The 27,523-nt window shown below is 39.5% G+C and overlaps 2 protein-coding genes across 6 annotated transcripts in view; one reads left to right on the top strand and one right to left on the bottom strand.

Moving 5' to 3' along the window:
• NRG4 (neuregulin 4) overlaps positions 1 to 27,523 on the bottom strand; it is an 81,581-nt gene that overhangs the window by 12,316 nt on the left and 41,742 nt on the right. Inside the window, exons 1-6 of one of the 5 annotated variants that reach the window (XM_078380942.1) lie at positions 26,964 to 27,096; positions 24,972 to 25,062; positions 24,239 to 24,296; positions 9,223 to 9,310; positions 6,797 to 6,874; positions 4,281 to 4,345 (exon numbers count right to left, since the gene is read on the bottom strand). In XM_078380942.1, the coding sequence (XP_078237068.1) occupies positions 4,281 to 4,290 (10 nt within the window). In that variant the 5' untranslated portion in view covers positions 4,291 to 4,345; positions 6,797 to 6,874; positions 9,223 to 9,310; ... (1 more) ...; positions 24,972 to 25,062; positions 26,964 to 27,096. Of the gene's footprint in view, positions 1 to 4,280; positions 4,346 to 6,796; positions 6,875 to 7,032; positions 7,122 to 9,222; positions 9,311 to 24,238; positions 24,297 to 24,971; positions 25,063 to 26,963; positions 27,103 to 27,523 lie in introns of those variants that run through there. The other 4 variants (XM_078380941.1, XM_020808076.3, XM_020808072.3 and 1 more) reach the window with 4 other exon arrangements.
• Positions 11,915 to 27,523, top strand: part of TMEM266 (transmembrane protein 266) — a 113,675-nt gene continuing 98,066 nt past the window's right edge. Inside the window, exon 1 of the mRNA XM_072982260.2 lies at positions 11,915 to 11,996. The gene's annotated coding sequence lies outside the window, so the exon portion shown is untranslated. The remainder of the gene's footprint in view (positions 11,997 to 27,523) is intronic.

The following is a 27,523-nucleotide window of genomic DNA, read 5'->3' as shown; positions in this document are numbered from 1 at the left end:
CACTACTATTACTGTATTACTATTTACACTCATATCCCATATAACTTTCAGAGGGGGAATGATTTCTTATTCTCTATATTATCCTCACAACCCTGTGAAGTAAATTAGAATGGGAGAGAGCGGCTGCAGATGGACATATTGTTAAGGTACGGTTTAACATTATGAGAATGGGCCTAATTTTCCCTCCAGGCTCAAGAATTCCTCTTTAATTCTGTTGAGCATCCAAAAAAATGAGTGCTTCCATTGTAACATAACAGCAGTTCAACACGTCATTCAACTCAAACGGCTTAATCTTAAAACAGCTAATGAAAGCAATCCAGCTTCAAAAACCATAATCTTAAATTGGCTTGTTTCCCTCAACCGTAATTAAGATTAACCTGTTTGTCCAGGTTGAGATGACACAACAAGTTACAGCTAATTAAAAAAAGAGGTTGCCATGTCTTCCTAATGGCTGTGTGGGCAACAGGACTGAGAGGCTAAGCTTGTTGATGGTTAGCAATGCTTCCGACTGGCCCAACATCACCATGGCTGAGCAAGGCTTTGCATGCAGGTCTCCAATTCTAATCCTACAAGCCAACAAGCTATGATGACTCCAGTCTCCCATAGTAGGTTCATTGCAATTAACATCCTGTTATTACATAACCTGTTTACAAAACCTACAGAGAGTTTTGCATTCTTGAAAGCTTACAGTCTAAGAACTGTACGAAAGATGAAGGGTGGGTGGGGAAAATCTCCTGAATGAGACTAAACATCCAGTCTTTCTTAAAAGCGGTTTCAAATTTTTTTAAAAAGCCTCAATTTCCTTGAGTTTTCAATCAGCCATATTTAATCCTCCGCAATAACTAGCATTGCTGTGCTTTAATCAAACAAAACCTCATAAACCATATCTGGAAATAGACCTGTCAAGCAGGTGGTAACTTTAAACTGTGACGATCAGTTGGATTCTGTTTTAAAAAAGCAGAGAAGCTATTTTTTTAGGTATTGGGTGGCTCCCACTCACCAGAATGGCTAGTAAGGCTAAACAATCTCCCAAGAGAACAAAAAGTAAACAGAGCTATTGGTTTTACTAATACTGTACTCTGCAGTCCACATCCACAGTCAACCTTCCCGAGGAAATCATCACACAACTGGTAATGGGGGCACGGCTGGAGGGTGAGGAGTCTACCAGCTTCTTCCTTTTTTCACAAGATCTGTGTATACACAGAAAATCTTATGAAACAAAGAAAAAGTTCTAACCTGAAGATATTCAAACAAGGCCATCTAATCTAGCGGAACGCCTCCTCCCACCTAGATCTACCCAAACCACTAATTCTAGCAAGGAGGGGCAGCTGAAGGGCCTAATGCCGAGGGAGGACCGGAGAGAAAGAACAAGAAACTGGGCCTTCTCAGCAGTGGCCCCTCGCCTTTGGAACAGTCTCCCCCAGAGATCTGTCTGGCCCCCTCGCTGGGTGTTTTTAAGAGCAAACTTAAGACCAGGCTCTTTAGGCAGGCTTTCCCTCCTGTCATCACTTGAATATTTTTCCCATCTTGAATTATATTACTACTGTTGGTTTTTATTTTATTATATTGTTTTTATTATATCTATTATTGTTAGCTGCCCAGAGTAGACTTTGGTCTAGATGGGCGGGGTATAAATTTAATAAATAAATAAATAAATAAATAAAGAATGAATGAATGAATGAATGAATGAATGAATGAATGAATGAATGAATAAACACTCAACAGCAAAGAGTTTGTGAAATTTTATGTGTGTGTGTTCATGTGAAATATATTCAGAAATATATCCTTAGATTTTTTTTAAATATGATATGCTATTGGTTGTTTACGACAAGGCTGTATATTGTCTCCCTGCTTATTTAATTTTTATGCAGAATACATAATGCAAAAGGCAGGACTGGATGAATCCCAAGCCAGAATTAAGATTGCCGGAAGAAATACCAACAACCTCAGATATGCAGACGTTACCACTCTGATGGCAGAAAGTGAGGAGGAATTAAAGAACCTCGTAATGAGGGTGAAAGAGGAAAGTGCAAAAAATGGTCTGAAGCTCAACATAAAAAAAACCCTAAGATCATGGCCACTGGTCCCATTACCTCCTGGGAAATAGAAGGATATGGAGGCAGTGACAGATTTTACTTTCTTGGGCTCCATGATCACTGCAGATGGAGACAGCAGCCACAAAATTAAAAAACGCCTGCTTCTTGGGAAGAAAGTGATGACAAACCCAGACAGCATCTTAAAAAGTAGAGATATCACCTTGCTGACAAAGGTCCGCATACTCAAAGCTATGGTTTTTCGAGCAGCGATGTGTGGAAGTGAGAGCTGGACCATAAAGAAGCCTGACTGCCGAAGAATGGATGCTTTTGAATTGTGGTTGTGGAAGAGACTCTTGAGAGTCCCCTGGACTGCAAGGAGAACAAACCTATCCATTCTGAAGGAAATCAACCCTGAGTGCTCACTGGAAAGACAGATCTTGGAAGCTGAGGCTTCAATCCTTTGGCCATCTCATGAGAAGAGAAGACTCCCTGGAAAAGACCCTGATGTTGGGGAAAAGTGAAGGCAAGAGGAGAAGGGGATGACAGAGGAAGAGATGGATGGACAGGGTCATCAAAGCGACCACCATGAATTTGAGCCAACTCCGGGAGGCAGTGGAAGACAGGAGGGCCTGGCATGCTCTGGTCCATGGGGTCATGAAGAGTCGGACACGACTTAACGAGTAAACAACAACAAATTGGTTTAAGCAGCAGGTCCTGGATGAATATTTTGGCAAATGTCATACAAAAAAAAGTACTGTAGTTGTATAACTTTCAACAGTCAGATTAAGCCTTTCCGTTAAAACAGAATCAGTTTATGGCATCACACATTTGAAAGCTATGTGCTATCTTACACATTAGGTGTGATAGTCACAGTTATTTCTAGCCAACACCTTAAAATAGGGCAGCAGAGTATCTTTATCTGGAAACACAAATCTACAGAGAGAACATACCCATTTTCAGACGTCAGGAAAGATAAAGCAATTTCTAATTTCTCAAATAGTGGGGAAGAAGTACAGTTATAGTTTAAGCCTTGGTGTTTCCTATAATAAATATTGCTCTCCTGATCCTTCTCTGCACAAACAGTCAAAGTGGAGAAATATCCTACATCGCAACTAGTAATAGAACCATCACATCCTGACTGTTACAGCTCAGATAGGAGGTCAGTTGTGCCAGGAAGATAGAGAATAGAGCGGTTCTTTACACACTGATAAGTTGTTTTTATAGAATCATAACTAGATGAGCTTGTTCATCCAGTACTGTTCTTTGCCAACGAAATAAACTCATCCAACCTGAATTTCTATCTCTATTTTTATTCTGAATCGGTGAAGTTTGTTGCAGAACTTTTAATCTGATTTAGAGTTGCAGGGTTATGGCCTCTATTGTGACTGAAGTCACAATATGACAAAATAGGTTTCTATTCTATATTGTATTTATATGGTTATAATGAATAGAGGCAAGCTAATGGTTTACAAAATAGTGCTTTTGTTTGAGAGCACTTCTACAACTGATGTATGGCTGCAACTAAAAAAGCTATATACTTTCAATCTTGGTTCACATTTTACAGATTGCTCTGAGCTACTATCACCCTCCTGGACAGAATTTCCACCAACTTTGTAAGTGCTGAAGCAAAAATGTGAGTCATCCAATACTGAACAACAAGCCTGAAGGAATGTCCAGGAAGAGGGTGGAAGGTCAAGCTGGAGAGAGGAAAATATCATCCAGGGTTTAGGGGCAGGAGGGTTGGGGCCTGAGAGACAGTGAAGCTGTAGGACCTAAGGTCTAGCCAAGTGAAATGGGCGGGAGTGGGAAACAGGAAAGAAACACATGCAAATTAGGAATGGGTGACACATAGTCCTAAAAAGCAAGGAGTCAAAGGACTAGCACGAGAATAAGGAGAAAATCAAGAGAGGGAAGGAAGAAAGAAAATTCATATAGGGCCTATTGAAAGTATGCTCATAATGTTATGAATAACAGAGGATGAGATGGATGGACAGTGTCACCGAAGTGACCAACATGAATTTGACCAAACTCCGAGAGGCAGTGGAAGACAGGAGGGCCTGGCGTGCTCTGGTCCATGAGGTCACGAAGAGTCAGACACAACTAAACAACAAAAAGGGGATTGTCCATGCACATTCAACAAGAAAATCAACCCACTGGGCATTCAGATATGTACCAGTATACAGTACTTAATTCTCAAGCACTGTGTAGCAATAATGGGATTAATAGAAACCTTAATCAAATTACCTGTTCGCATATTATTCTGACCGCAATTTGTAATTCTTGGTCACAGGCTATCTTCAAAAACTGCCCTAAAAACAAAAAGACCTTGTTTTACTCCAGTTGCCAGCAGTCCAACTGAACAGCTAATACAATTATTTTCACCTATGCATCAAAGCTGAATAAATAGCTTCACTCAGTGCAGACAGCAAATATTTGTTACTCTCTATGTCAATTCAAATTATTTTAAAACCCAACAGCAAACATTCCTACATAGTGCAAAATTCAGTGGCCATTGTAGCCCTGTGGTACTTCTGGGGGAGGGGGGGATGGACGGATCCAATGTTAATCTGACTTAGGGTATTTTGTGTGTTCTAGGACCATGGTTCCCGACCTTGGGTGTCCCTGGCTATTTTTGGACTGCAACTCCCAGAAACCCCAGCCAGCACAGCTGGTAGTGGAGGCTTCTGGGAATTACAGTCCAAGAACATCTGGGTTTCCCAAGGTTAGGAACCAGTGATCTAAGAGAATCCCTATAATTAGGGAATTCTGCTTGGGAGCACATGTGGACTCCCAAGAAATGCAGGGGGAAAAACCATTAAGAAGGTTGCTTAATGAAAGTACTTGTACATTCAGATGGGAGACCAAACTATACTTTTCTCTCTGGAGTTGCTACCCTTGTCCACTTTTTTTTTTTAAATGGAGGATCCATTTGATGTCCCCAACAGCTTGTTGTACTCCTGTGCTTTCTGTGCTGCCATCTGTTTTGTAGCAGTAAGTCTGAATTTACTTGACAGCACATAATTATTAATTATCACCATCTGCAGTTTTTATGAATACATGTGCTTAAATGTGCATGCATACAGACTATGCACAGATAGATTGTAGAAATCTTCTGAAAGTGGAATCTCTTGTGGCTTCAGTTTATTAATATAACAATTGAGAGCTGCACCCCTAGGTTTAAAATATGAGTGATAATCTACTAGACTAAAGTTATTTGAAGTGTTTAAATGCATGGATTACTTGCAGCTTATGTATACTGTATATATTTCAGACTAAACTCTTTCTTAACATGTTCCATGTGGCCATTGTTATATAAAAATGTGCATGAACTATTTGGAGTGTTCCTCTTTCAGGAAGCGTTGCCTCAGTAGGCAGTTCCCATCTGTGTACATCTTCAGAACTCCTCAAAGAAACACAGTTTGACCCTTGCAGCGCTCAACTCTGGGTGCAGTTTATACCAGTTTCCGGCTATTTTTAGTACAGGTACTAGGATGATTAAATCAATCTCAGTGATGACCTTCAGGAAACCCATCGGACACTTTTGCTCTAGCCCCGAAAGACCTTTGGAGGCACACTTACAACAGCAATTAATTATTTATGTCAAGATCTCGCATGAACAAGGTGAATTTCTCCATGCCACTTAACCCAGGTTCATAGACTACATTAGAAAATGGGCATTTCTGTAACCTGGTTGTAGTATTTGAGAGCGACCTGTTCCTTCCTACAGTGGTTGCCAAGAGAAGGGCTAGTACACATAATTGTCTTCCATATGGTAATATTTAAGGCCACAACAGGAGAAAGCCAAGGCAGTGGCCGATGATATGGTAGCAATGCTTTAGGAGTTTTATTTATTTATTTTTGCAATCACGAAGTTTCCATTTCTGCCCCCACAAAGTCCCATGAGTTCACCAAAGTCTGGGAAGTGGTGGGTGTTGCTATTGTTTACTTGCAAGTGATGACGGTTTAGTAACTGAAACAACCTGTGGAAAATTCTGTTTTACTCAGGCTTGAGGGACGACTGGACATAAACAACTCCACACCACTTACAGGATATAAGAGGAAAGTTTGACCATTACGTCCATCAGGTTAGTAAACAAAAGCCTGAAATATGATACTTAAGAAGGGCAAAATGAAAAAGGATTCCAACCTTCTTTTTCACCTACCACTTTGCAAAGTTAAAAGGTTGTGGCCTTTCAAATATCTTGCGAAACTGATTATTCAATTCTATGCATGTCTACTCAGATGTAAGCTAAACTTGCCTTCAGGGAGATTTCCCATGGGTAAGTATGTATACCACTGTAATCTCAGGAAGGACTAAAATAACTATTCCTGTCCTTGGCTAAATTATGTTTTTAGATTTATTTAGAAGATTAGCAGTTTCCTGTTAATTGTTTTTGTTATTTTATACCTTGCATTATGTACTTGTGGGGTAGTATTTATAGTTTGTAAATTTCTCTCTCCACACACATACATATATATGTACAAACATATAAATAAGTAATAATAATATACTCCATCAATGATATAGGATAACAATCAATAGAAAACTGTATAGTAGGAAAATGACAATCCATATTTTGAAACTGAGTCATTACATCACAGAAGCTTTGTGAATGGAACCTACGTTCAACTTTCTCACTCAAAAGACTAGTATATTTGCATCGCAGAGCACAGGAACACGTCAACACAGTTAAAAGGAAGCACCTTTGCTGTTCCTTCTAACTGGTGTGATACAGCATCAAAAGGTGACTTATACTTACTGTATAAATACAATCAGAAAATGATGGTTTTTTGAAAGATGTTTCTGCTTCCTTACTGCTGCTTAACGGACCCTGATTCTGCAAGAAAAATATGAAATGTTTTATTTCATATAATCATTGTTCTTCTCTGCACTCCCTTCTTCACTGTCAAGTCTACCAACTTGGTATATACACAAGGAAATACAGCTGAAAAGAGTGAGCAGCATCAGTTAGAAACAGATTGAAAGGTGGCTTACCTGAGAGCGAAGATCCTAAAAACTGCTTGTCAAAAACCAAAATCAAAATCATGCAGTTAAAGGTAAAGCAGTGTATTCGCCAGCAAGGTCTGGCATTATGTCCCTGATGCTTAAAGTTGAAGATTTATATGATTGCATCGTGCAACGTGGGTGAGGTTGAGACATAGTGAAAGGTGTACACAGAGGCCAAGTATGGGTCAGGAGAACCGCCCCTTTGTTCTCACAGAATTGCAGGCATGTCACTCTGAAAGTGCTTTGATCGTAAAGTGAAAATGCACCGTCAGTGACATTTTGCTGAACTTCAAAGCAGCTCCCAAATAGCAACAGAAACAAAATACACCAGCTCTTTGGTTACAAGCGTAAATTTAATATTTGACATATTAAATATGGCAGACTCTAATGAAGGGTATATTCTGTAAACGGATAGTTTAAAATTACCCTTAAATCAGGGTGGTTTTCTCGCTGGATAAGACAGCCGAGTTCCGTGACCTAGGTTTTAAATCAGCTCCTGTATTCAAGCTGATTGTATCTATGCAAATGTACCTATATTTCAAATTCATTATCATAAGGGCGTTGATTAGATCTTTGCAAATACCCTCTGGAAACCCAGTTGCCTACGTGTTATTTATGTGACAATGAGGCTATCTTGAGCACCTGTTTGTTGTGCTTTTTCCAGAGGCGACATATCCAACTTCTGAGATATACATTGGAAATGTATATATGTATCTTGGGGGTAGGTGAGATAATGCAACCTGAATGTGCGGATCTTTGGTTACAGCACACGCCGGGACTGTTAGACACAATTGAATTGTTTACATTTTTAACTCGGGGGAAAGGGCGTCATAGCAGAGGCTCCGTATGGAGAGGGTCAGCTTTTCCATCACTGGAATCACCAAGTATGGCTGGGCAAGACAGTGACATGATAACCGAGAAAGGAGACCTGGTCAGCATCATCGTCATGACATTAAACTGAATGGATGGATGACGTGACCGTATAAAATAGCTTTTTGTGCTATTAAGAAACCACATGCACAGAATTTCTTCTGGAAGCTTGTGCCCTAGTACACTGGTTCCCAACCTTGAGTCCCCAGATGATCTTGAAGTAAACGTCCCAGAAGCCTTCGCCACTTAGCCAGGCTGGCCAGGATTTCTGGGAATTGCTGTCCAAGGACCCCAGGTTGGGAACCACTATCTTAAACACTTGCTGGATTTTAGGGAAGGACTCTACTGAAACTACCAGGTAGGTAAAGGTAAAGGTTCCCCTTGACAATTTTTGTCCAGTCGTGTTCGACTCTAGGGGGTGGTGCTCATCCCCGTTTCCAAGCCATAGAGCCAGCGTTTGTCCGAAGACAATCTTCTGTGGTCACATGGCCAGTGCGACTTAGACACGGAACGCTGTTACCTTCCCACCGAGGTGGTCCCTATTGATCTACTTGCATTTGCATGCTTTCGAACCGCTAGGTTGGCGGGAGCTGGGACAAGCGATGGGAGCTCACTCCGTTGTGTGGATTCGATCTTACGACTGCTTGGTCTTCTGACCCTGCAGCACAGAGGCTTCTGCAGTTTAGCCCGCAGCGCCACCACGTCCCTTGCAGTGTACCAGACTACACTGAAATCCCCTTCTCATGGTTTATAACACAGCTATGCCATGGCTTTCGATCTGGCTGGCAGCCTTCCCCCCCCACACACACACATTATGTTTATGAAATCTTCATCTGAGCTATAATTAATATCTGTAATTAATTTGAATCATTATTCCTATAATACTACTTATTTTGTATTGTTTTATATTAAGTTTATTTTAAAATTAGAATTTGTATACTTTTAGATGCTGTTGGCTGGATAGCATAGCTCAGTGAATTAGGAGGTTGGGAGCTCAATTCCCTACTGGGCACCCCAGAAGAGCCAGCCTGGGTGGCTTTGGGCCAGCTGCACCATCCCAGGATGCTTCTAGAAGAAGTATGAATATTCTCTACCTCAAAAACTCTAACAAGGGTTGCGTATGTCAAAATTGACTTGATGGGACATGATTATCAGTATATACAGTAATTAGATTGAAACCTAAATAATTTAGAACTTATTTTTAAGTTTTGAATGTGTGAAAAGAGAAGAGAACACGCAGCTTGTAGTCAAGGCCTATACAGTTTACCCGTTTTCTGCGATTTAAAAAGATTGTTTTATCCCACTTACCCTGTGATAAAGTCACATTCCTCAGAACTTTCCTTCTTTGTTTGCTGGATCCAGAAATCATGTTGAGGATTATCTCAACTTTGCTCAGCTAGAGGAAAAATACAAATTATCTTCAGCACTACTGTGTTTCACCACAATTACCTAACCTAAGCTTAATGGAAATCTTTACAAATTTTTCTTTTACTTTGCTGCTTAAATGTATTTCCTTCCTGCAGCTGAAACTATTTCCTTTCTGATGGGTGACAAAGCCACAGTTATCCTATTTCTCAAGTCTCTCTAGCTGTCAGGGGCATCCCTTGTTGTCTTTCTCCTTGTTGCCCCGTTATTAAGAATGTGCTTGCGAAAAGAAATTTATTTGGGCCAAAGGGCAACACCACTCTTTTAAAAGTTAATTTTAAATAAATTAATATCCTACAATATGGTAGTTGGACCCACTATCCTTCTGGTTCCTGTCCTGGTTTGGATCCTGGGAGAGAACATAGATGAGGGACAGTCTCTCTTCTTAGACATCTTTTGAGTGGTATCTATATATCCTGCATAGTTAGTATTTGATGCAGAGCCTGCTCTGAAGTGACTCTTAGTATTATGGATTTCTCTTCCTAAAAAATCTGTTCCTGCATTTCTTTACACAGCAGCTTTCAGTTTATTCTACAGTGAAATATTAATTGATTAAATGGGTTTTATGGTAGAAAAATTATAATTGCATGTCTCATCTGTTGGCTGACAAGTGCATATGATTCCTGTTTTATGTAGGGCATGGGTTACAATTTATATTGTGTGAAATAATACCATCCTGATATCTTTGAGAGACATGAAGTATAGGTATTTGAAATATTGTGAGGAAGAAAAATGATAAATTTCTGGACCTAGTACAGATAATAAGAGAGGTACCACCAACTGGCCAGATTTCTCTGAGGAACAGGAACTTAATCTCACAATGCTAATTCTTTCCGCATTTCAGAATGTGTATGCTCCTCTATCAAACAATGATTACACCACATGCATGCTATTCACATCTTTTCAGAAGCCATAAAATGTGCTACCATTTGACAGGAGAGTACATTTCTTAGGAAGCAGAGCTTCATATTTCCCAGATACTAGATATGACCCAGATACTAGTCCTAAAAAGTCCTAACTCTCTCTGAACAGTATCCACACACATCTCATCTCAGACAAGGGAGAAACATGATGAGGAACAAAGGTGAAGAATATTTTAGCTGTGAAGGGCTATTGCCCTGTAGGAGCCAACAATGGGCTAAGCTTGCAACTTTGCACAATTATTAATATACAGTATGCAGCTCTTTTCTCATCCTCTCTGCCCCCCCAAGCACAAAAATACACACACACACACACACATACACACACACACAAACACACACACACACACAAACACACACACACACACACACCCAGGAGAATAATAGTCCAGAAACCAAGAGTGGTCCTGCAACATCAGACAGCTGGATGACACGAGTGCTGCATGAAATTAGACAGTTAAGGAACTGATAGCCCACAGTGGATAAGGTTAAGTCTCTTATCATCTCAGGCAGCAGGTGCTTGGAGGCAGATGTGTGCCACACTGCCTGTCCTGCACTGCCCTAAACTAGGCTGCTTCAGACACAACACTGGATGCTTTGTCTGAAGAGTTTCCATCCCTTGTTGCAGAGTCCATGTTTTGGAGTATGATTGCGCTGTCAAGTATAAACTGTATGTCAGAGTTAAGGGAATGGAACCAAGAACGTTGCTTTAATACAATGGCTCCCAACCTTGGGTCATTCAGGCGTTCTTGGACTCCAATGCCCAAAACCCCGGACCAGCACAGCTAGTGATGAAGCTGCAGTCAGAGAACACCTAGGTGACCCAAGGCTTTGAACCACTGTTTAGTACCTAAATAAAACCGAGATGCAATGAGGCATTACTGATAGCAAAGAGAAAACTCCCTGTGTCATATCTGTCTATTTCAGGGCTGTACATGAACATACAAGGCAACCTATAGGGGAAAGGTAGTATATCAAATAAATAAATGAAAAACAAGCCTAGATTCCATTAATCCTAACACGGTCAATGTGTGTGACTGAAGCCATCCTGATATTGCTAAACATCTTACAGTTTATTTGCGAGGGCTTTCACGGCTGGGATCTAATGGTTGTTGTGGGTTTTTCGGGCTCTTTGGCCGTGTTCTGAAGGTTGTTCTTCATAACGTTTCGCCAATCTCTGTGGCCGGCATCTTCAGAGGACATCTTCAGTGCTAAGGCTTGGAATGATCTTTCAAATCATCTCTTTACATTTTCGCTTTGATGGGAAGGTTCTGCCCGGAAACATACAGTACGCTGATATTAGGGAATACAGAAGGCTCTAAGAAATTGTGGGGACATAACTGTGTCATCCACAAGCAAAATCCAGGATCAGGGTTGGATTAAAATATTAGGCTGTCCCAAAAGGTGAGATATCAAGCCCTCATGGCTCTTTTATCAGGTGGGCATCGGAAGGCTTGAAGTGAGGGTGGGGTGGGAGGAACCGAAGAAGTGACAACATTATCTGGGCTAGCTGTTATAGCCTGGAGAGCCGGGAAATTAACTTCAACTTCTTGGATTTAATCGTGCATGGGAATCCCAAAACACAATTGTACATTTTTATTCCCCCCACCCAAACCCACTGGTTTCAGACTTATTAAAATATTTGTCTCAATTCCAGGGAAGCGGAGGCATGAATAATATCTGATGTCACCGTGGGATAAAATACCACCAGTTTATTCTCACCATAGAGAGTTTCTGGTGAGTTATTGGCTGTGTTGTGTGTTTTTTTATCTCGCAAATAGTTAAATTGTGTTTCTTGTCTGGCTAAGTGACTCTACTACAAGATTTATTTTTAAATACATTCACACATACTATTTTGAATCAAATCTGTTCCAAAGGCTTCTAGCTACCATCAAGTGGTTGCATGAAAAAAGAATGCTTTCTTACCTGCCCTTCAAGCCACTTGCGTTTTGGATGCGCAGCCATGGTAACTGCTCATACAAACTAGATTTCACAGTTTTGCATTACAAATAGGCACGATGAAGTGATGTGAACAAAATGCATACGTCATTGAATCCCTAGCAGAGACTGATTGTCTCAGAGAAACATTTTGTTACATGGTGTAGGAAATAATCTTTCTATCTCAAAATGACAAGATGACTCACTTTGTTTGCAAAATGTTATCACTTTACTTGGAACCTTGTCATAAAAATGCCATGACACATCCCCTCACATGGCCAAGGGAGTAGTCAGGAGTTTTCAAAATAGTATTCTGTGGCGCACGGCTATTTCATCCTCCCTGCGCACAAACCCTCAGAAAAGTCCCCTCATATCTGAAAAATTACAATCACTCAAGGCATTGGTTCTAACCTATGAAGCCCTTAAACGGCTTGGGCCCCGAGATATTTCAAGGACTGCATTTCTTCAAGCGGGCTTTCCCCGAGTGGCTGACTGCCTGAGTGGGGTTTTTTCTTTAATGGATTGTTGTATCTTGCTGCTTTGAATGTGTTTTGATATTGCTTATGTTTTTTTTAATACGGTATTTGTTTGACCTGTTTTTAGTATTTGTATACTCACTGTTATTAGCTTAAATATTGTCTTTTAATGATGTAAGCCACCCTGGGTCCTCTTAAGGAGAAAGGCGGGGTAAAAATATTTTAAAATAAATAAATAAATAGTGAATGAACAAATGAATGAATAACAGAAGAAATTATATAAAGCCCGGTGGCTCTTCTGCTGTCACCAGTTAAATCAAGGGCACATAGGCTCAAGTCACAGTTGTGTAGAAAACTAGGATGGCACCAGTGTGTTGTTAAACTCCTCATTGAAAATGATACCCAAGTGAAAAGCAGTTGAGCAAGCGTCTTATTGCACGCTGCCCAACCATTTCAGTTTGGCTCCTGCTGCTAGGGTAGCTAACAAACAACAGATTTTTCTCTGCGGTTTACTTAAAATGAGATCTTGAACTATGGATTCTGGCTTATGCCCACCCAACCCAAAACAAGACAGATACACAGATCAACAATAAATCATGACTTCCCACTGTCCCTTGTTTAGGAAGGGATAAGCCAGCAGCCTTGATTTGGGTATCATGATAAACAGATCATGAAAAGGAGGTGGCCAAGGTTTATTCAGCCTCTCCTACTTATAGGGAAAGCCAGGAGGAAGTGAATGTATTGCAAGGAACATGAGGGTCAATCCCACTACGTCACGGTTCTGTGGAACCTTGACTTTACCATTTGACATTCGATTCCCCTATTTCCAGAACTTGGAAATAAAGACAAACATATCTAGCTCCCTCTTATTTCATATCTATTTTTTTCTCTGATTACTCAGTCCCTCATGGGATAATAGTTCTATGATACCAAGGCTCATTGTTCTTCCAATCCCCATAAACTGGCTTAATGGAAGATATCAGATTAGTTATGCAGTTTGGCTCTTTGGCCCTCATGAAATGACACCCTTACACTTCTAGTATTCAAGTCCTGTGAGAAAGCAAAACTCACATAGCACAAAGTCCAAATAATTTTTAAATGTCAAAACAAAGTGAGTAAAGATAGCCTTCGCGAATATATTAAAGATAGATAAATGATCATAGCCATTCTACATGTTTTTCTATTGACTAGAATCCACACATAGTGTATACTGTCTGTGTTCTATATGAGGAATGCCATCTTGCATACTGCAACAGTCCCACTCAGTCTAAAATCAGCAGGAAAATAAACACTTCTATAGCATGCAATTTATAGCTGTACCTTTGGAATTTTCCAGCAAAAAACACTCCTTTGGTGGGTTTCAGATACCAGCAAAACACAGATATATGTAGATGCTGCCTTGGTTGGCTTGGATGTTCTAACTTTTCTAGAGGAGCAGAAGCCTTCCTCCATCTCATAGAAATGTCCACATTGTTCAGAGTCATTTAATATATTTTTGAATACAGATGTAACACTGGATGGAGACTCTGGTGCTACAAGGACCTGTTCAATCTTCCCTTTGGCATGAGGGCCAAACAGCCCAAGTTCCCCCATCCCGCCACGATCTTTTTGCAAATACAGTTCTTCTTCATTTGTCTTAGAAGCAATCCTGTGGTGTTTCTGGAGTCAAAGGATCAGTCAAAGGGGAAACCTGAATGTATTCTCATTGCTCACATCCTTTGTGGAGCATCCTTCAACGTCATCCACAGATGTGGGTGACATATATAAGAGCATACTGTACATCCAGTAGCCATCAGAAATAATCAGGAAGAATAAGTTGCTCATTGGCTTTGCCAGTTGTATTTGCTCTCAGTAGCATAAGGTATTTTTGCATTTGCATTTTAATTGTGTTTTGACCACATGGCTACCCTTTATTTCTATTAAACAAAGCTATGCAAGTATAATATTAAATATAAAAGCCCATGAATAGAGAGAGGGTCTGAATATATTCTTGTTATGTGTCATCAAGTCACATAACGGAGGACATCCTCTGCTGAATTCCTTTTTTTTTTGTTTCTTGCACTAAAAATAAAAATCATCCCTACCAGTCATATCCAAACAAGATATTCTACAAAAAGCCACTGAGAAAAAGCAATGCTAGTGACATGGGGAGGCGGGGAGGGCAGAGAGGCTAGCGAAATAAACACTTCTATCCCCTTAGGAAGAATGCTCATCTTACACAGGGCTTCTTCTGTTTCTTCACTCTAACCTTGAGAAAGAAAGAATCCTCCCCTTCAAGGTGCTTGCAATTCAGTTCAGCTGATTAATGCCTGTGACATTGACAGAAGTGCTAAAGGCGAAGGTTCAGGCGACTTGGAGAATCTGAACTGCCCTTACAACTGTATTTATATTTGGCAAGTCTGTATGAGGCTGCTATCTGGCCATTTCTATATTAAAGCTAGAAATCTAGAGAAAGTGTCTGTTAGGTCTCTAAAATCTGGGTGAGTCTTCGCTGTGACAACAAAGGACTTTTGACAGGAAAAAATGTATGAAGAGTAGGGTTTTTTTCCTAGTGTATCTGTTGTGGTTCTGCAGAGATCTGGACTGACTCTCAAGATCTTGATGTGCCCACATATTGCTCAGAGATCTATTTGAATGGGACACCTCCTAGGATTCGAACCAGCTTGATTCAATGGAGGCAGGGCACTTCAAATTGTGGTGTCTTGATCATGAAATGTCCTTCCCATCTTTGATAGTTTCAGATGGTGCTTAAGACCATTTTTTTTCCTGTAAGCTTTCAGCAGGATTAGAGACCATCTACATTCACTGTCTGTTACTGCATTTTAATTGTTTTCTGCTATTCCTGTCAGTTCTTTCCATTGCTTTTGCTTTTTTTAATAAGGCTTTTCAATTGTTTTTGAATTTTAATCAGGTGGTATATTGCCTCAGAAAACACTATTGAAAATATTTACATTTTTTAAATTTGACATGTTTTCAACTACAAATAATTTTGGCTGAAGTTGGATTTGCTAGTATGTTGGCTGAAATCCTGTGGCACCATTATGCAAAAGGTATAAATTTTTGAACCAAACTGCCATAAGTTCAGAAATCACTGTAGACATTTTCTGTTGCACGCTGAGCCACCCAACTCCTCATGCAACATATATTGATTACAGAGATTTCTTATCTTATACCAGGTGGGCAATTGAACTCCCACAGATTGATACCTAACTCACTGAGCTATCAAGCTAATGTCAATCCATGAAAGCTTATGCTAAATAAAACTTGTAGGAATTTAAAGTGCTACTAGACTTTCTGACTGAAATCTTATCGCATTATGCAACTGCAGAAAACCTCTCTTGCAAGCAATAGGAAGCAATTTGCTAGCTGTCTGTCATGCAGCCCATAGTCCTCTAGTTTCTCAGTGAGGTGTGTGGCCCCGGTTACGCATCTGAGCATGCAGTTGACAGCTGACAAATCACAATAACTGTTCTGTTACGTGAGTGGTATTTTACAATAGGATTTGGGCCATTGCTACTGTTTTTGCTGTGACGGACGAATGTGCTACCAATCTGGAAATCCATGGCCATATTATATCTTAAGTTTGGAAGACAGGGTAGCATTCTATTGGTCTCCACCCCATCTCTTATAGGCAAAATGTATCTGTACAAATTCAAGGGTTTTAATAGTTGTGTGTTGTTATGTGTGAAAATTAATTGAGCTGTCTTTCTTTCATTCCCTAACCAATCTGTGTAAATGCCACAGTGACTTGCTTCTTTATTTCCTCTTTCAGCTGTGATCCACCGGCTACAATAGTTAGCAATGACGTGTTGTGTATAGCGATAAAAACTATAGTTTGTACAACTTGGTTACTTCAAGTTTTTATAGTGTTGTTTTCTTTGGATGCTGCTTTGGTAACCAGACTTGCAGAGAAAACTGTCCCCGAGGCCTCTTTGTTCAGGTCGGCAGGTGTACTGTTACAAGAAGATTACATTAACTGATTACCATCAGGTTTTACTAGAGTGAGAAAGGATGCCTGCCTCCCATATACAGCCCTCTACCACACGTAGGTCATTTTTCTTTGTCAACGGATTGTTATCACTTCTCAGAAACAGTATTCAACCAAACGAGAGCTATAAAATGTGGAGATAATAGGCCAGAGTTTTTTTAAAAAACCACACAATTTTATAACCAGCTTTGTTGCTGCTTTTTTAGAAATTTTGAAACACTGGCTTCAGCGTACACATACTACCTATAGGTCCCAGGCTGTAGCTATGATTATAGTTGGATGGGACATTATATTCATTGGAGCTCACTTCCACTGAATATAAGGTTAGGGCAGAAACATACCTTACAGATAGCCAATGGCTAAAAGGGGGAATTCCTTAATGGCTGAAAGAGTCTTAGAGCACAGACCGTGTTCTTCTCATCTCATTTGAAAATCAGTGTGCTTTGTTCTGTGATTGGTCTTTGGGAGCTAAGCACAGAATTCCTCTGAAGTCTGATTTCTTAAACATGAAAGATTGACCCTTCAGCCTTCTCTTCAAAAGTAATATGCTTTCAGCTCTAATCACTGGCTATCTCTAATTTCTATTTCTACCCTCTGATAATGGTACTGCTTTCTTTTACAACACAGAAAAGTAAATGACAACACTCACCTGGACCACTACAGTAGCTTCAACATACTAATCTAGCATAATCATCAAGCAGGTGCTTATATATATATATGAATTATACAATTTCCTTAGTAAATGTAATAGTCAATTTTTTATTTTAAAGCCTTAACTATGCCAGAAAAATTCTGAATAAAAATTTTACCAGGAAGAAAAAAGAAAAAGCATAGTGACCACTATCAGTTTTTATGGGTTAGATGTGTTGGAAATTCGTCATCAACTAAAACTATACACTGTCTAGGGCCACCACATATCTAAATAATAAAGAGTGAGCCAACTGTTAATGCAACTGGGAACATTTTCCTGATATTCTATCTAAATATAGATTCAGTTCTCACAGAGTGGAGGTGAGATGATAAACCTACATGTGGGCTATTCCATTTCTGACTGCAGGTGAAGTTTCACATAATGAATTCCCATCAGCAAAAAGGGCTCCTCAAAGAGAAAATGTATGTAGCACGTCAGGCGAAAATCTACTTTACACTTGCTTGCCATCTATGGCTTCTAATCGTCTGGATGTTAACCCCCAGCTATAATCATGTGGTATCGTCCAAGCATGACCATCTCATTCTGCTGCTTGTGAGATCTAAGGAAGCTATTGCCAATCCCACAACTGGAGAAACAACTCCAAGGAGGCTGCAAATATGAAGCTGACACAAAGAAACCACACTTGGCCATTCTTCACAGGTTAGCAAACTCTTTAGTGCCCATTTCTGGAATCTGAATGTATGTCATGGCATTTTGTGCCACTGTACCTGAAGCAGCAACCGGACACGCAGCAACGTATTACTGGAAGTAATTTTTCCAGTCTGAGATATGGTTGACCTGCAGTTTTTCCCCCTATGATGGATTGAAGTCAATATAACACCTTATATGTTTGTTGCTGTAAACTATTAGACATGAGAATGATATTGAACCAGTACAAACCAAATCTTTATGGTTCTCTTGCAAGTAATATTCTCTCACACATTATCAGGGCTGATTCTAGATTTTGTCAGGATTTGGAGGAATATGGTCTTGGTGGAGTTTCTCCCCAGAACGATCCCCCTTCTGTGTGGGGAGCACAGAGTGCTGTCCTCTGAAGATGCCGGCCACAGAGACTGGCAAAACGTTAGGACGAACAACCTTCAGAACACGGCCAAAGAGCCCGAAAAACCCACAACTATTCGATCCTCCTTCTCTTTGCTTCCTGCCACATCTTTGCATTTAATAATAATATAACAATAACCTCCTAACTGAAGAACTGGAAGTGTCCCTATGGACCATGGAGTCCAAAGAGGCACAGCGGGGAATCAAGCTCCCAGCCTTTAGCTCTACAGTCGGATACCTAAACCACTGACCTCCCCAGCAGTTCTTGTTTGACTTTTTTCCTCTGAGCTCACTCTGCAACACCGCCCTAAGGGAGAAGACATAAGAGAAGAGGTTCTGCCTTCTTTCTGGTGTTATGCTTAAAGAGGGCAGATGAACTGTCATCAAAAGAAGGGGAAGAGAACAGCAGAGGAAAGGTGCTCCAAGAATTGACAAGCAGACCGCCTCCTGGGTTGTGGCTCTTGGGAGGGGTCAGTAATGAAAGCGCCAGCCGTGGACCTGTACACCCCTGTCTACTTTGAACTATAATTGAAGCCAGAATTTTAAAAAATGTCCCTGAATGCATGTATGTTTGCCCCACCACAATGTTTAGCTACCACTTCCTAGAAAATGATAATTTATCTACTAGGGCTGAGAAAAAAAGAGAATGCTGGCTATAGCCAGATCTGTGGGTTAGGAATAGGTAAAGGTTCCCTTTGACATTTAGTCCAGTCATGTCTGACTACTCATCCCCGTCTCCAAACCATAGAGCCAGTGTTTCTCTGAAGACAGTTTCCGTGGTCACGCGGCCAGCACAACTAGGCATGGAACGCTGTGACCTTCCCATCGAGGTGGTACCTATTTATCTACTCGCATTTTTACTTGCTTTTGAACTGCTAGGTTGGCAGGAGCTGGGGACAAAGCAAAGCATGCTGCTTATATACCGCCCCATAGCACTTCAAGCACTCTCTGGGCGGTTTACAAGTTAATTATGCAGGCTACACATTGCCCCCTCCTCCAGCAAGCTGGGTACTCATTTTACAGACCTCGGAAGGATAGAAGGCTGAGTCAACCTTGAGCCGGCTACCTGGGATTGAACTCCAGGTCGTGAGCACAGTTTTGGTTGCAGCACAGTGGTTTGACCACTGCGCCACGAGGCTCACTCTGTCGTGTGGATTTGATCTTATGACTGCTGGTCTTCTGACCTTGCAGCACAGATGCTTCTGCGGTTTAACCTGCAGTGCCACCACATCCCTATATCAGGAATAAGTTAACTATAAATTAAAAAGAAACCAGCCACACACTACCTTGAGCCCCAAGGAGAAAGATTCAGCAAATCTCTTGATACAGTTAATTTCCATCTGATACATATATTCAGGCTAAAATTATCTCAGCACTGTTAAAGGTGGAAAAGAAGGTGCTGAATATGAGCTAAACAAATACAAATGTACATTAGTCATTTTATAGGTATGAAGTTTTGAAGGTTAATGCATGAGTTGGCCAGTATGTACCTGGAAGAATCTAACTAAGGTGTGCCTGTGTGAATGTCTAGGAATGCAATAAACTGAAGAACAAATAATAATAATAATAATAATTTCACCTAACACATTTTAATTGGCCAGTACCAACCAGGCAGGTTCTAACTACTAAAGTTTAATGTTTCAATTGTGCTAACATATTTTTTTCATAATTAATTCATAAGAAAATCATAGAGTTTTGTGGTAACAGAAAGACTTGGCAGATTAATTATTTCTTAAGTTTCCAAGGACTACAGTCCACTTTATCAACAGTCCAAGAAAAACATATACTACAATAAATTTGTCTTTAAGTGTCACAAGACTTACTTCATTTTCTTGCAATAGAGTAATGTGGTTATATTAGTAGAAAAAGTGATTTTACAATGTCACTGCACACAATCTACAGTAGAAAAAAATATAAATGTGGAGGTATTAGTGGTGGCTCAGTACACTTCATTCAAAATATACGTAGCTACTGTATAGAGAAATTACGATCAATGGAAAAAGTTGACAAGAAAAAAGAAATTTACTGTACTTGAAATGTTGTATCAGAGAGCCTTACAGCTCCCAGAGACGATACAAACAAAGAAATACTGTAAGTGCTAAATCAAGTAACATCTGAACTCTCCGTAGAGGCCTAAATTAGTAAATCAAGGCCATAACACTTTTGTTGCATTTAGGATTTGGACCTATTTCTGCCACCTTTTGCTCTTGCTTCTGGTCCATTCTTAACACTTTGTCAGTCATTCACTATGAAAGGTGATTATGTTGATAGGCTATCCATGAAGGCTGGCTGATAATTAAGTTAGACTTTACATTATAGCACGGAATTGTTTGTGCTACATCTTGCTACACTGATTCTTCTGAATTTGTCACTTCCAGAGTAAATACTTTGTAATTCTATAATTGAATTCACTCACTTAAAATATTACATTGTTTAAACATTCAATTTCTTATCTTGTAACTTTGACATACCCTGATTCATACTTCCTAGATAGGAAGTAACCCCCGGCATTGAGAAGTGGGTTGGATTCAATGGCCTTACAGGTCCCTTCCAACTCAATTATTCAGTGAATCGATGATTCTATATCTCATTCCAAGTACATGTCATTCGACATCATGCAACTTTTTCCTTGTATGCCTGACAGCCACTAAACATCATTTTGTCTTTAATCTAGTTGCTTAATTAGGAACAGTGGTTTATGAACTTATCCTTTCCCAGTAGCTGATCAAGTGCCTTTCAATTTAGGAGTCTCATCTCCCAGCACTATCTAGTTTATTTTGGATTGTCTCATCACAGGTTTTTGGAAGTACAAATACTCAGAAGCGATTTATCATTGCTGCCTTCTGCTCTGTTATCATGTATTAGGGTAAGGATCAGTGTCACTATCTATGAAACATCTTCCACCAGTGTCACCTTCCATTATTGCTGCTATTCAATACTTCTCCTTTAAGAATTTCTTCTCCCCCATTAAGACGGGAACAACCATTTCTCGTCCTTTTCCCTATTTTGTTCACTGGGGAGGATTTACTAAAACGAAGGCTCAGATCATATTTGAGTTGCTATGACCTTTCCACTACAGCATTGTTGTGACTGGATGTGGCAGTTCACCACATTCTATAAATTTGCCTTATATTTTGATCATTTTGCTCACACCGTAAGTAGTGTTGTTGTTGCCTTATTATGATAAAAATATATATATTTTAAAAACATTTCTGGTAATGTGACAGTTTGCACTATAGCAAAGAACTACTTCTCCATAGGATATATGAGTTTGCATTGATAGTGGGAGGTTGGATCTACAAAATGTGTGACCTGCATGGCTTCACAACTGTCCATGTTGTTCATATGGACAGACTAAATGCTGAGCAAAATACAGCAGTGGCTGGAAACACTATAGGAACATATCCAATCCCATATTACTGTATACTGTATGTCCAACAATTGCAACTCAGATAGCTTACATTGTGGCACCCATACTTATGTCTAAAGATATGAGATGGGGTGCTTCTATTTGCAGAACCCAAGCTGTGAGTCCTGATTGGCTTCCAGTCTTTTCTCACTTCAGTGTATATTCTAAATCTTTCTATTGCACTGTGCTTTTCTTTTGTTTTATTCATTTATTTTAATATCCAGCCAATCATTCTTTCTTTCTTTGCTTCCATTGTTCCTTGTTTATCAGTAATGTGGTGTATATGTTACCTTCACAGACCAGGGCTAAAATGTGGGATATATATATATATGCCCAGAGTGGTAGAATATACCAGATGGGCGGGATATAAATTGAACAAATAAATAAATATACCTATGCAGTATCTTTCTAAAACGGAAGCATCTGAATGTGATACATGTATCTACATGTGTAGAAATCTGCACAAACAGCCTAACAGACTGCACTAGTGACTTACAATTAATTCTGTTGCAGCAAAAATGTAAGAAGTCTGGGGATTCCTTAAAAACTAACAAATTTGCTATGGCATAAATCTTTCATGGCTGGAACTCAGTTTTTTGTTAGAGAAATGCATTATAGATCAGCTCCAATGGCTTCATGACCCTTCAGACACAGTTTCAAGTCTAGAGAATCCACTCATGATTTCTTTAAAAGGAACATGAAGAAACAGCCTTTAGAGTGCACAAAGCTACCCAAGCAACCCGATGCATTTTGACTTCAGTGAGTATGACTGACATGGATTGGTTTTGTACTGCTATGAGTACAAGAGCATATGGGTCAACCTGACCAACCTTACAGCCAGGAAGTGTGAAAGAACTCTTTGTGAACACTTTCCCAAGAATACTTGGCAAACTAATTCTTCTGAAATTGCAGTACTTGATGAAAGAATGAATACTACTAATTCTGAAACCCTCTTGCTCTGCATAAATCTTGCTAAATAGTGTACATCTTGTGTAATGCGTTCATCTCCGCCTGCATCATTCTTCAGACAGTTCCATTAATACCTAATACATCTGTCCTCCAAAATACATAAAATAGATGCTGTTTTGTAAGGAAAAGGCCATAGCAGATCAGCTGTTTGCAATACAATAGAATACATAAAATATGTTAACAATGTTTTTTGTACTTGTTTATTATTATCTGTTGAGCCAAATCCTGTTATGTATCTTTGGACCCAGGGTAACCTAGATCTAGTGCCAGAAACATTTAATGTACACTAATTTTTTTAAAAAAAATCCTATCCCCCCCCCATCTTAGGTTTTGAGACTCCCTGGGGCTCCCTTTTCCCCCAGGAATGCCTTTGTGAGCCTTGGGAACAAGGGAGGGGTGAATTTTTAAAAGTTAAAAATCACAGCAGATCATCACGGTGGTCCTGATCTCAGCAGTGGTGATTCAACAGTGATTTTTGACTTCTAAAGACCCCCTTCTCTTCGCCCAAGTGCTGTCTGTTTAAGACTGGAGTGATTTGAACCAGCTATTAGTTGGTTCTCCTCTACAGATCTGCTCCTCTTATTCTAGATCTGTATTTCACTTGTGTTGTTAGCTTTTATAGTGTCTCTTAATTGTATTTGTTTTGTGAGCTGTCTACAGAACTTGTGATCTTGTGAGACAACTATACATATCGCACCAGTTAAAATTCTAGCAGCTGAATTCTGTAATAATTGGCACTTGCAGTGATGCAGGCAGAGATGAATGTATAACACAAGATGTGCACTATTTAGCGAGATTTATGTAGAGCAAGAGAATTTCAGAATTAGTAGTGTTCGTTCTGAATTTTCTTCAAGGACAGTCCCATAGTATATATAACATAGTATTGCCAGGACAAGACTATCCCTGCTGACAAATGTTTGTAGCTGGCCAACTGGCCAAAGTTGGACAATAGCACTCGTGCATCCCAGTCTGTCTGGGTCTCTTGCGGCAAAGCTAAATAGTAATCACTCTCACACTGCAAATCTGCTTGAAAAGAAGTTGAACATATGAGCATTTCCTAAGACACAAGAAATATTGACCCATGTTACCTCTGTCTTGTTTACTGCTCTTCATCCACTGTATTACTGAATCCAGTTGTGGCATAAATTTATTTCATAGCATTATCAGGTAGGGTCCCAACCTGAATATCACCTATTGCCTTTCACTAATCTGAACACTACTTGAAGAACCTTCCCCCAGGGAAACTTTAAAGAAGTCTAACAGAAGGCATTTTCAGCAGGAGGCATTGTTGGAGAGGGAAATGCTAACTTCCCCTTCCTCAGAACAGTGACCCCTGCCAAGCAATGCCCTTCTCCTGATTCAGTCTATATATGGTGTATGTGAGTGATATGTGGCATCAGGGACATTCCAAAACTCCATCCCATATATCAGCAGGCCCCCACTTACCACTGGCATGTGGATAGAGATGTGCTTGTCCAGTTCACTCTTAGACCAAAAAAGGTTTCTGTTTAAGAATATACATAAATGCATGTGTTACATTCAGCTAAAGAAAGCACAGATCTTGTAACTTCATAAAATTGCTAGTTGCTTCTGCAGTGCTAGTTGAGCCCTGAAGGTGGGATATAAACCATGTAATTAAAAGCAAAACTGCAATGCATGGCATGGCTATAATGTTTTATGTTTTAATTGGGATTTTATAGATTGTTCGGATTGAGCTGTCTATTGTTTTTATTCAGCTAGACTCGGGAACGTGCCCATTGAACCTAGTGCTATTTATTTCTGAGTAAACATGCACAGGGTTACATGTTTTCTTCTGATGTGCATCTATTTATGGGAAGTAATCTCCCCATAGTTCAATGAGACTTAATTTCAGGTAAGGGCACATAGAATTGTAACCATAATTTAACTTTGATCACTTTGGGGCATCCAGATGAGATAGAAATAGATTCTTGCAGCATCCTGTTTGTTAGGAAACATGAAACTGAACACAATAATGACCAAGCAGCTTACAGTGCTGTAGCACAAAAAAAGTAGTATAGGCTGCAAAATAACATGACTATACATATATCAAACGAAAGAAATACTAAATATAAAACAGAGATATTTGTATAAGCAAAATATTAAATGAATGTCCCTTTCTTCACAATCAGAATAATAATGAGCTGTAAACTTGGCATACTTCTGAAGGCCGAAAGCAGTGGATGAGCACCATGGACAGTCCTGTCTGTACGCATAACAGATTAAATTCCATCCTGAAAAACAGCTGCATTCTGTAGGGATGCATAAGTACAATGGAGAACAGCTGTCTCATTATTTCTGAATGCCTGATTTCATACTGGAATTTACAGATTGGTTAACAGATGCATCAACTCACGTGCACAGTACTCAGGGAACTCCCTGAAGGTTTCCTAAGAGCTTTTCATATACATACTATTTTTAAAGATTTCACATGTATATTGAATGCATTGAAAATAGTTAGTGTTCCTAAACTAATGAACTACATATTTTTTAGGTATTCAGGAGCCATAAATACTTGTCAAACATTTTTCTCTGCTTCTCCCATTCCAACAAAATTCCAGAACCTCTTTAACTGCAGAAGCACACTTTGAACTCTACCATTCCCTGGGGATTCAGTGCTGCTGGGGCTTCTGCATACAACGATGAATGCTTATCATAATCTATTCTAAACTGCACTGAGGATAACTCATTTGAAAGTCAGGGTATAAAGTATTTTAAATACGAAAAGGGATGTATCCATACCACATTATGTTTAGAGCAGACCAATTGAAATCTGAAGCTGAGTGACTACTGTCTCAAGTCTCATTGATTTCAGTGGGTATAATCTAAGCCAATGGTTCCCAACCTTGGGTCCCCAGATGTTCTTGGACTGAAATTCCCAGACATCATCGCTTCTTGCTGTGCTGGCCAAGATGTCTGGGAGTGACCTCCTTTCGTCCGCCATTCTGTTGTTCTATAGTTCGTGCCATCTGGTTTTATTGCTTAATTGTTGTTTGGTTTTAAATAGTTTTAATTTTATCTTGATTTGTTTTATTCTTGTAAACCGCCCAAAGTAGTGCTTCGACACTAATGCGGAGTGATATAAAAATTTAAGCAATTGATCAATCAATAGTAATTCTAATAGAGCTTTCAATGTAAATGAGGTGTTTAAGTGGTGGTTTCAGCAGTTCAACCCCCTTCAGTGGATGAGCAGACACTGAAACCCTGATCTCTTGAGTTCTGTCCTCTACACAACACTGGGTACCCAACCCAATCTGTATCGCGTCTTCAGTTAATAAATACTAGGTTATCTTCATCCATCTCTGCTTTACTCCCTGTCAAGAAAAAACTATATAAGAAACATGAGGGTGGGCTAGGGTGAATCCAGCCCTTTTTTTGGCAGTTTGTGAATTTGTTTCAAAGAGCCTTGTGGCACAGTGATTAAACTGCTGTACTGCAGCCAAAACTGTGCTACCGACCTGGGGTTCAATCCCAGGTAGTGGCTAAAGGTTGACTCAGCCTTCTATCCTTCCGAGGTCGGTAAAATGAGTACCCAGCTCGCTTGAAGCGCTATGGGGCGGTATATAAGCAGCACGCTTTGCTTTGCTTTGCTTTGTTTCTTGTTTTCAGAGAGAGGGAAGGATGTGTTAGGCTGTTCATCTTCCCCAATGGGTTTTTAATATGTTATTGAAATACTTGTTTTCAGTTTGTAAGATGTCTATAATGGCATTGCTTGAATTTAGTTCTTGTATTAACTTTTGTAAATCACTCAGAACCTTTTAGCAGAGGAGGAGGAAAAGAATCAAGTCCCTGCTTCTCTCTTCATCATACTGGGCATGTTCCTTCAATTCCTTATTGCAAGACATCAGTATATCAGCCAAAATTTAATTGTAAAACAACACATCAAAATATTTTCCAAGTAATTTTAGTGGTTTGTTGCATATCCTTTAAGATTCACATTAAAGACAACAATTTGATACTCTCAAATTGATAAATTTCTTTTGGGATTAGTTGCTTTTGCACTCTGCTTTCAATTAGTTCAAGGCAGCATGCATACAGAGAATTTTAACAATTAATTTTGTCAGATGATGATAGCATATTACATTATTTTTAAAAAACACTTTTAATGTTATTTTGTATTGAGTTAATTTATTTTACTTGGCTTGCTGCTTACCCTGTAGAAATGGGTAGTCTTTACTTCTATGCTGTAATCTTTCTCAAACATCCACACGACAATCTGCTGAATCAACATAATCTCTAATCTGTATCATCTACTCTTGCAGCTGCTCTCTCTGTGCAGTTATGTAATCCGCCTGGGGTGCAGATATGAACAAATAGGCAACATTTTAGCATTAAAGGATTTCTGAAAAAGCTGTTGTCACCTCCTCCATCCCTGGTCAAGTATGCTAACCTCAGCCTCTGCTAGGAGACTCTAAAATCTGCATTTAGTTTGCTTAAAACACCACCTTTTAAGACAAGAATTTGTTTATTAAGAACTGCATATGAGAAATTATTTATTTATTTATTGGACTTATTATGAGATCTAGCACCATAATTTTCCCCTTTTATTTAACCCATCCATTGTGAAGAAATGGTTTTTGCTATTCTTAAAAAAAAAGATACAATGCAGCAAATGGCTGAGAACATAAATGTAAACAGCACTTGGAGAAAGGCAGCATAAAATAAATAAATAAATAACGAGTTTTGTTGCCCATTACATACGAACAAATTCTT

This window comes from Pogona vitticeps, chromosome 12, assembly GCF_051106095.1.
Source record: "Pogona vitticeps strain Pit_001003342236 chromosome 12, PviZW2.1, whole genome shotgun sequence".
NCBI classification, from domain to species: Eukaryota; Metazoa; Chordata; class Lepidosauria; order Squamata; family Agamidae; genus Pogona; species Pogona vitticeps.
The sequence above is the reverse complement of the archived record's forward strand: the minus strand, read 5'-3'. Positions and strand labels throughout refer to the sequence as shown.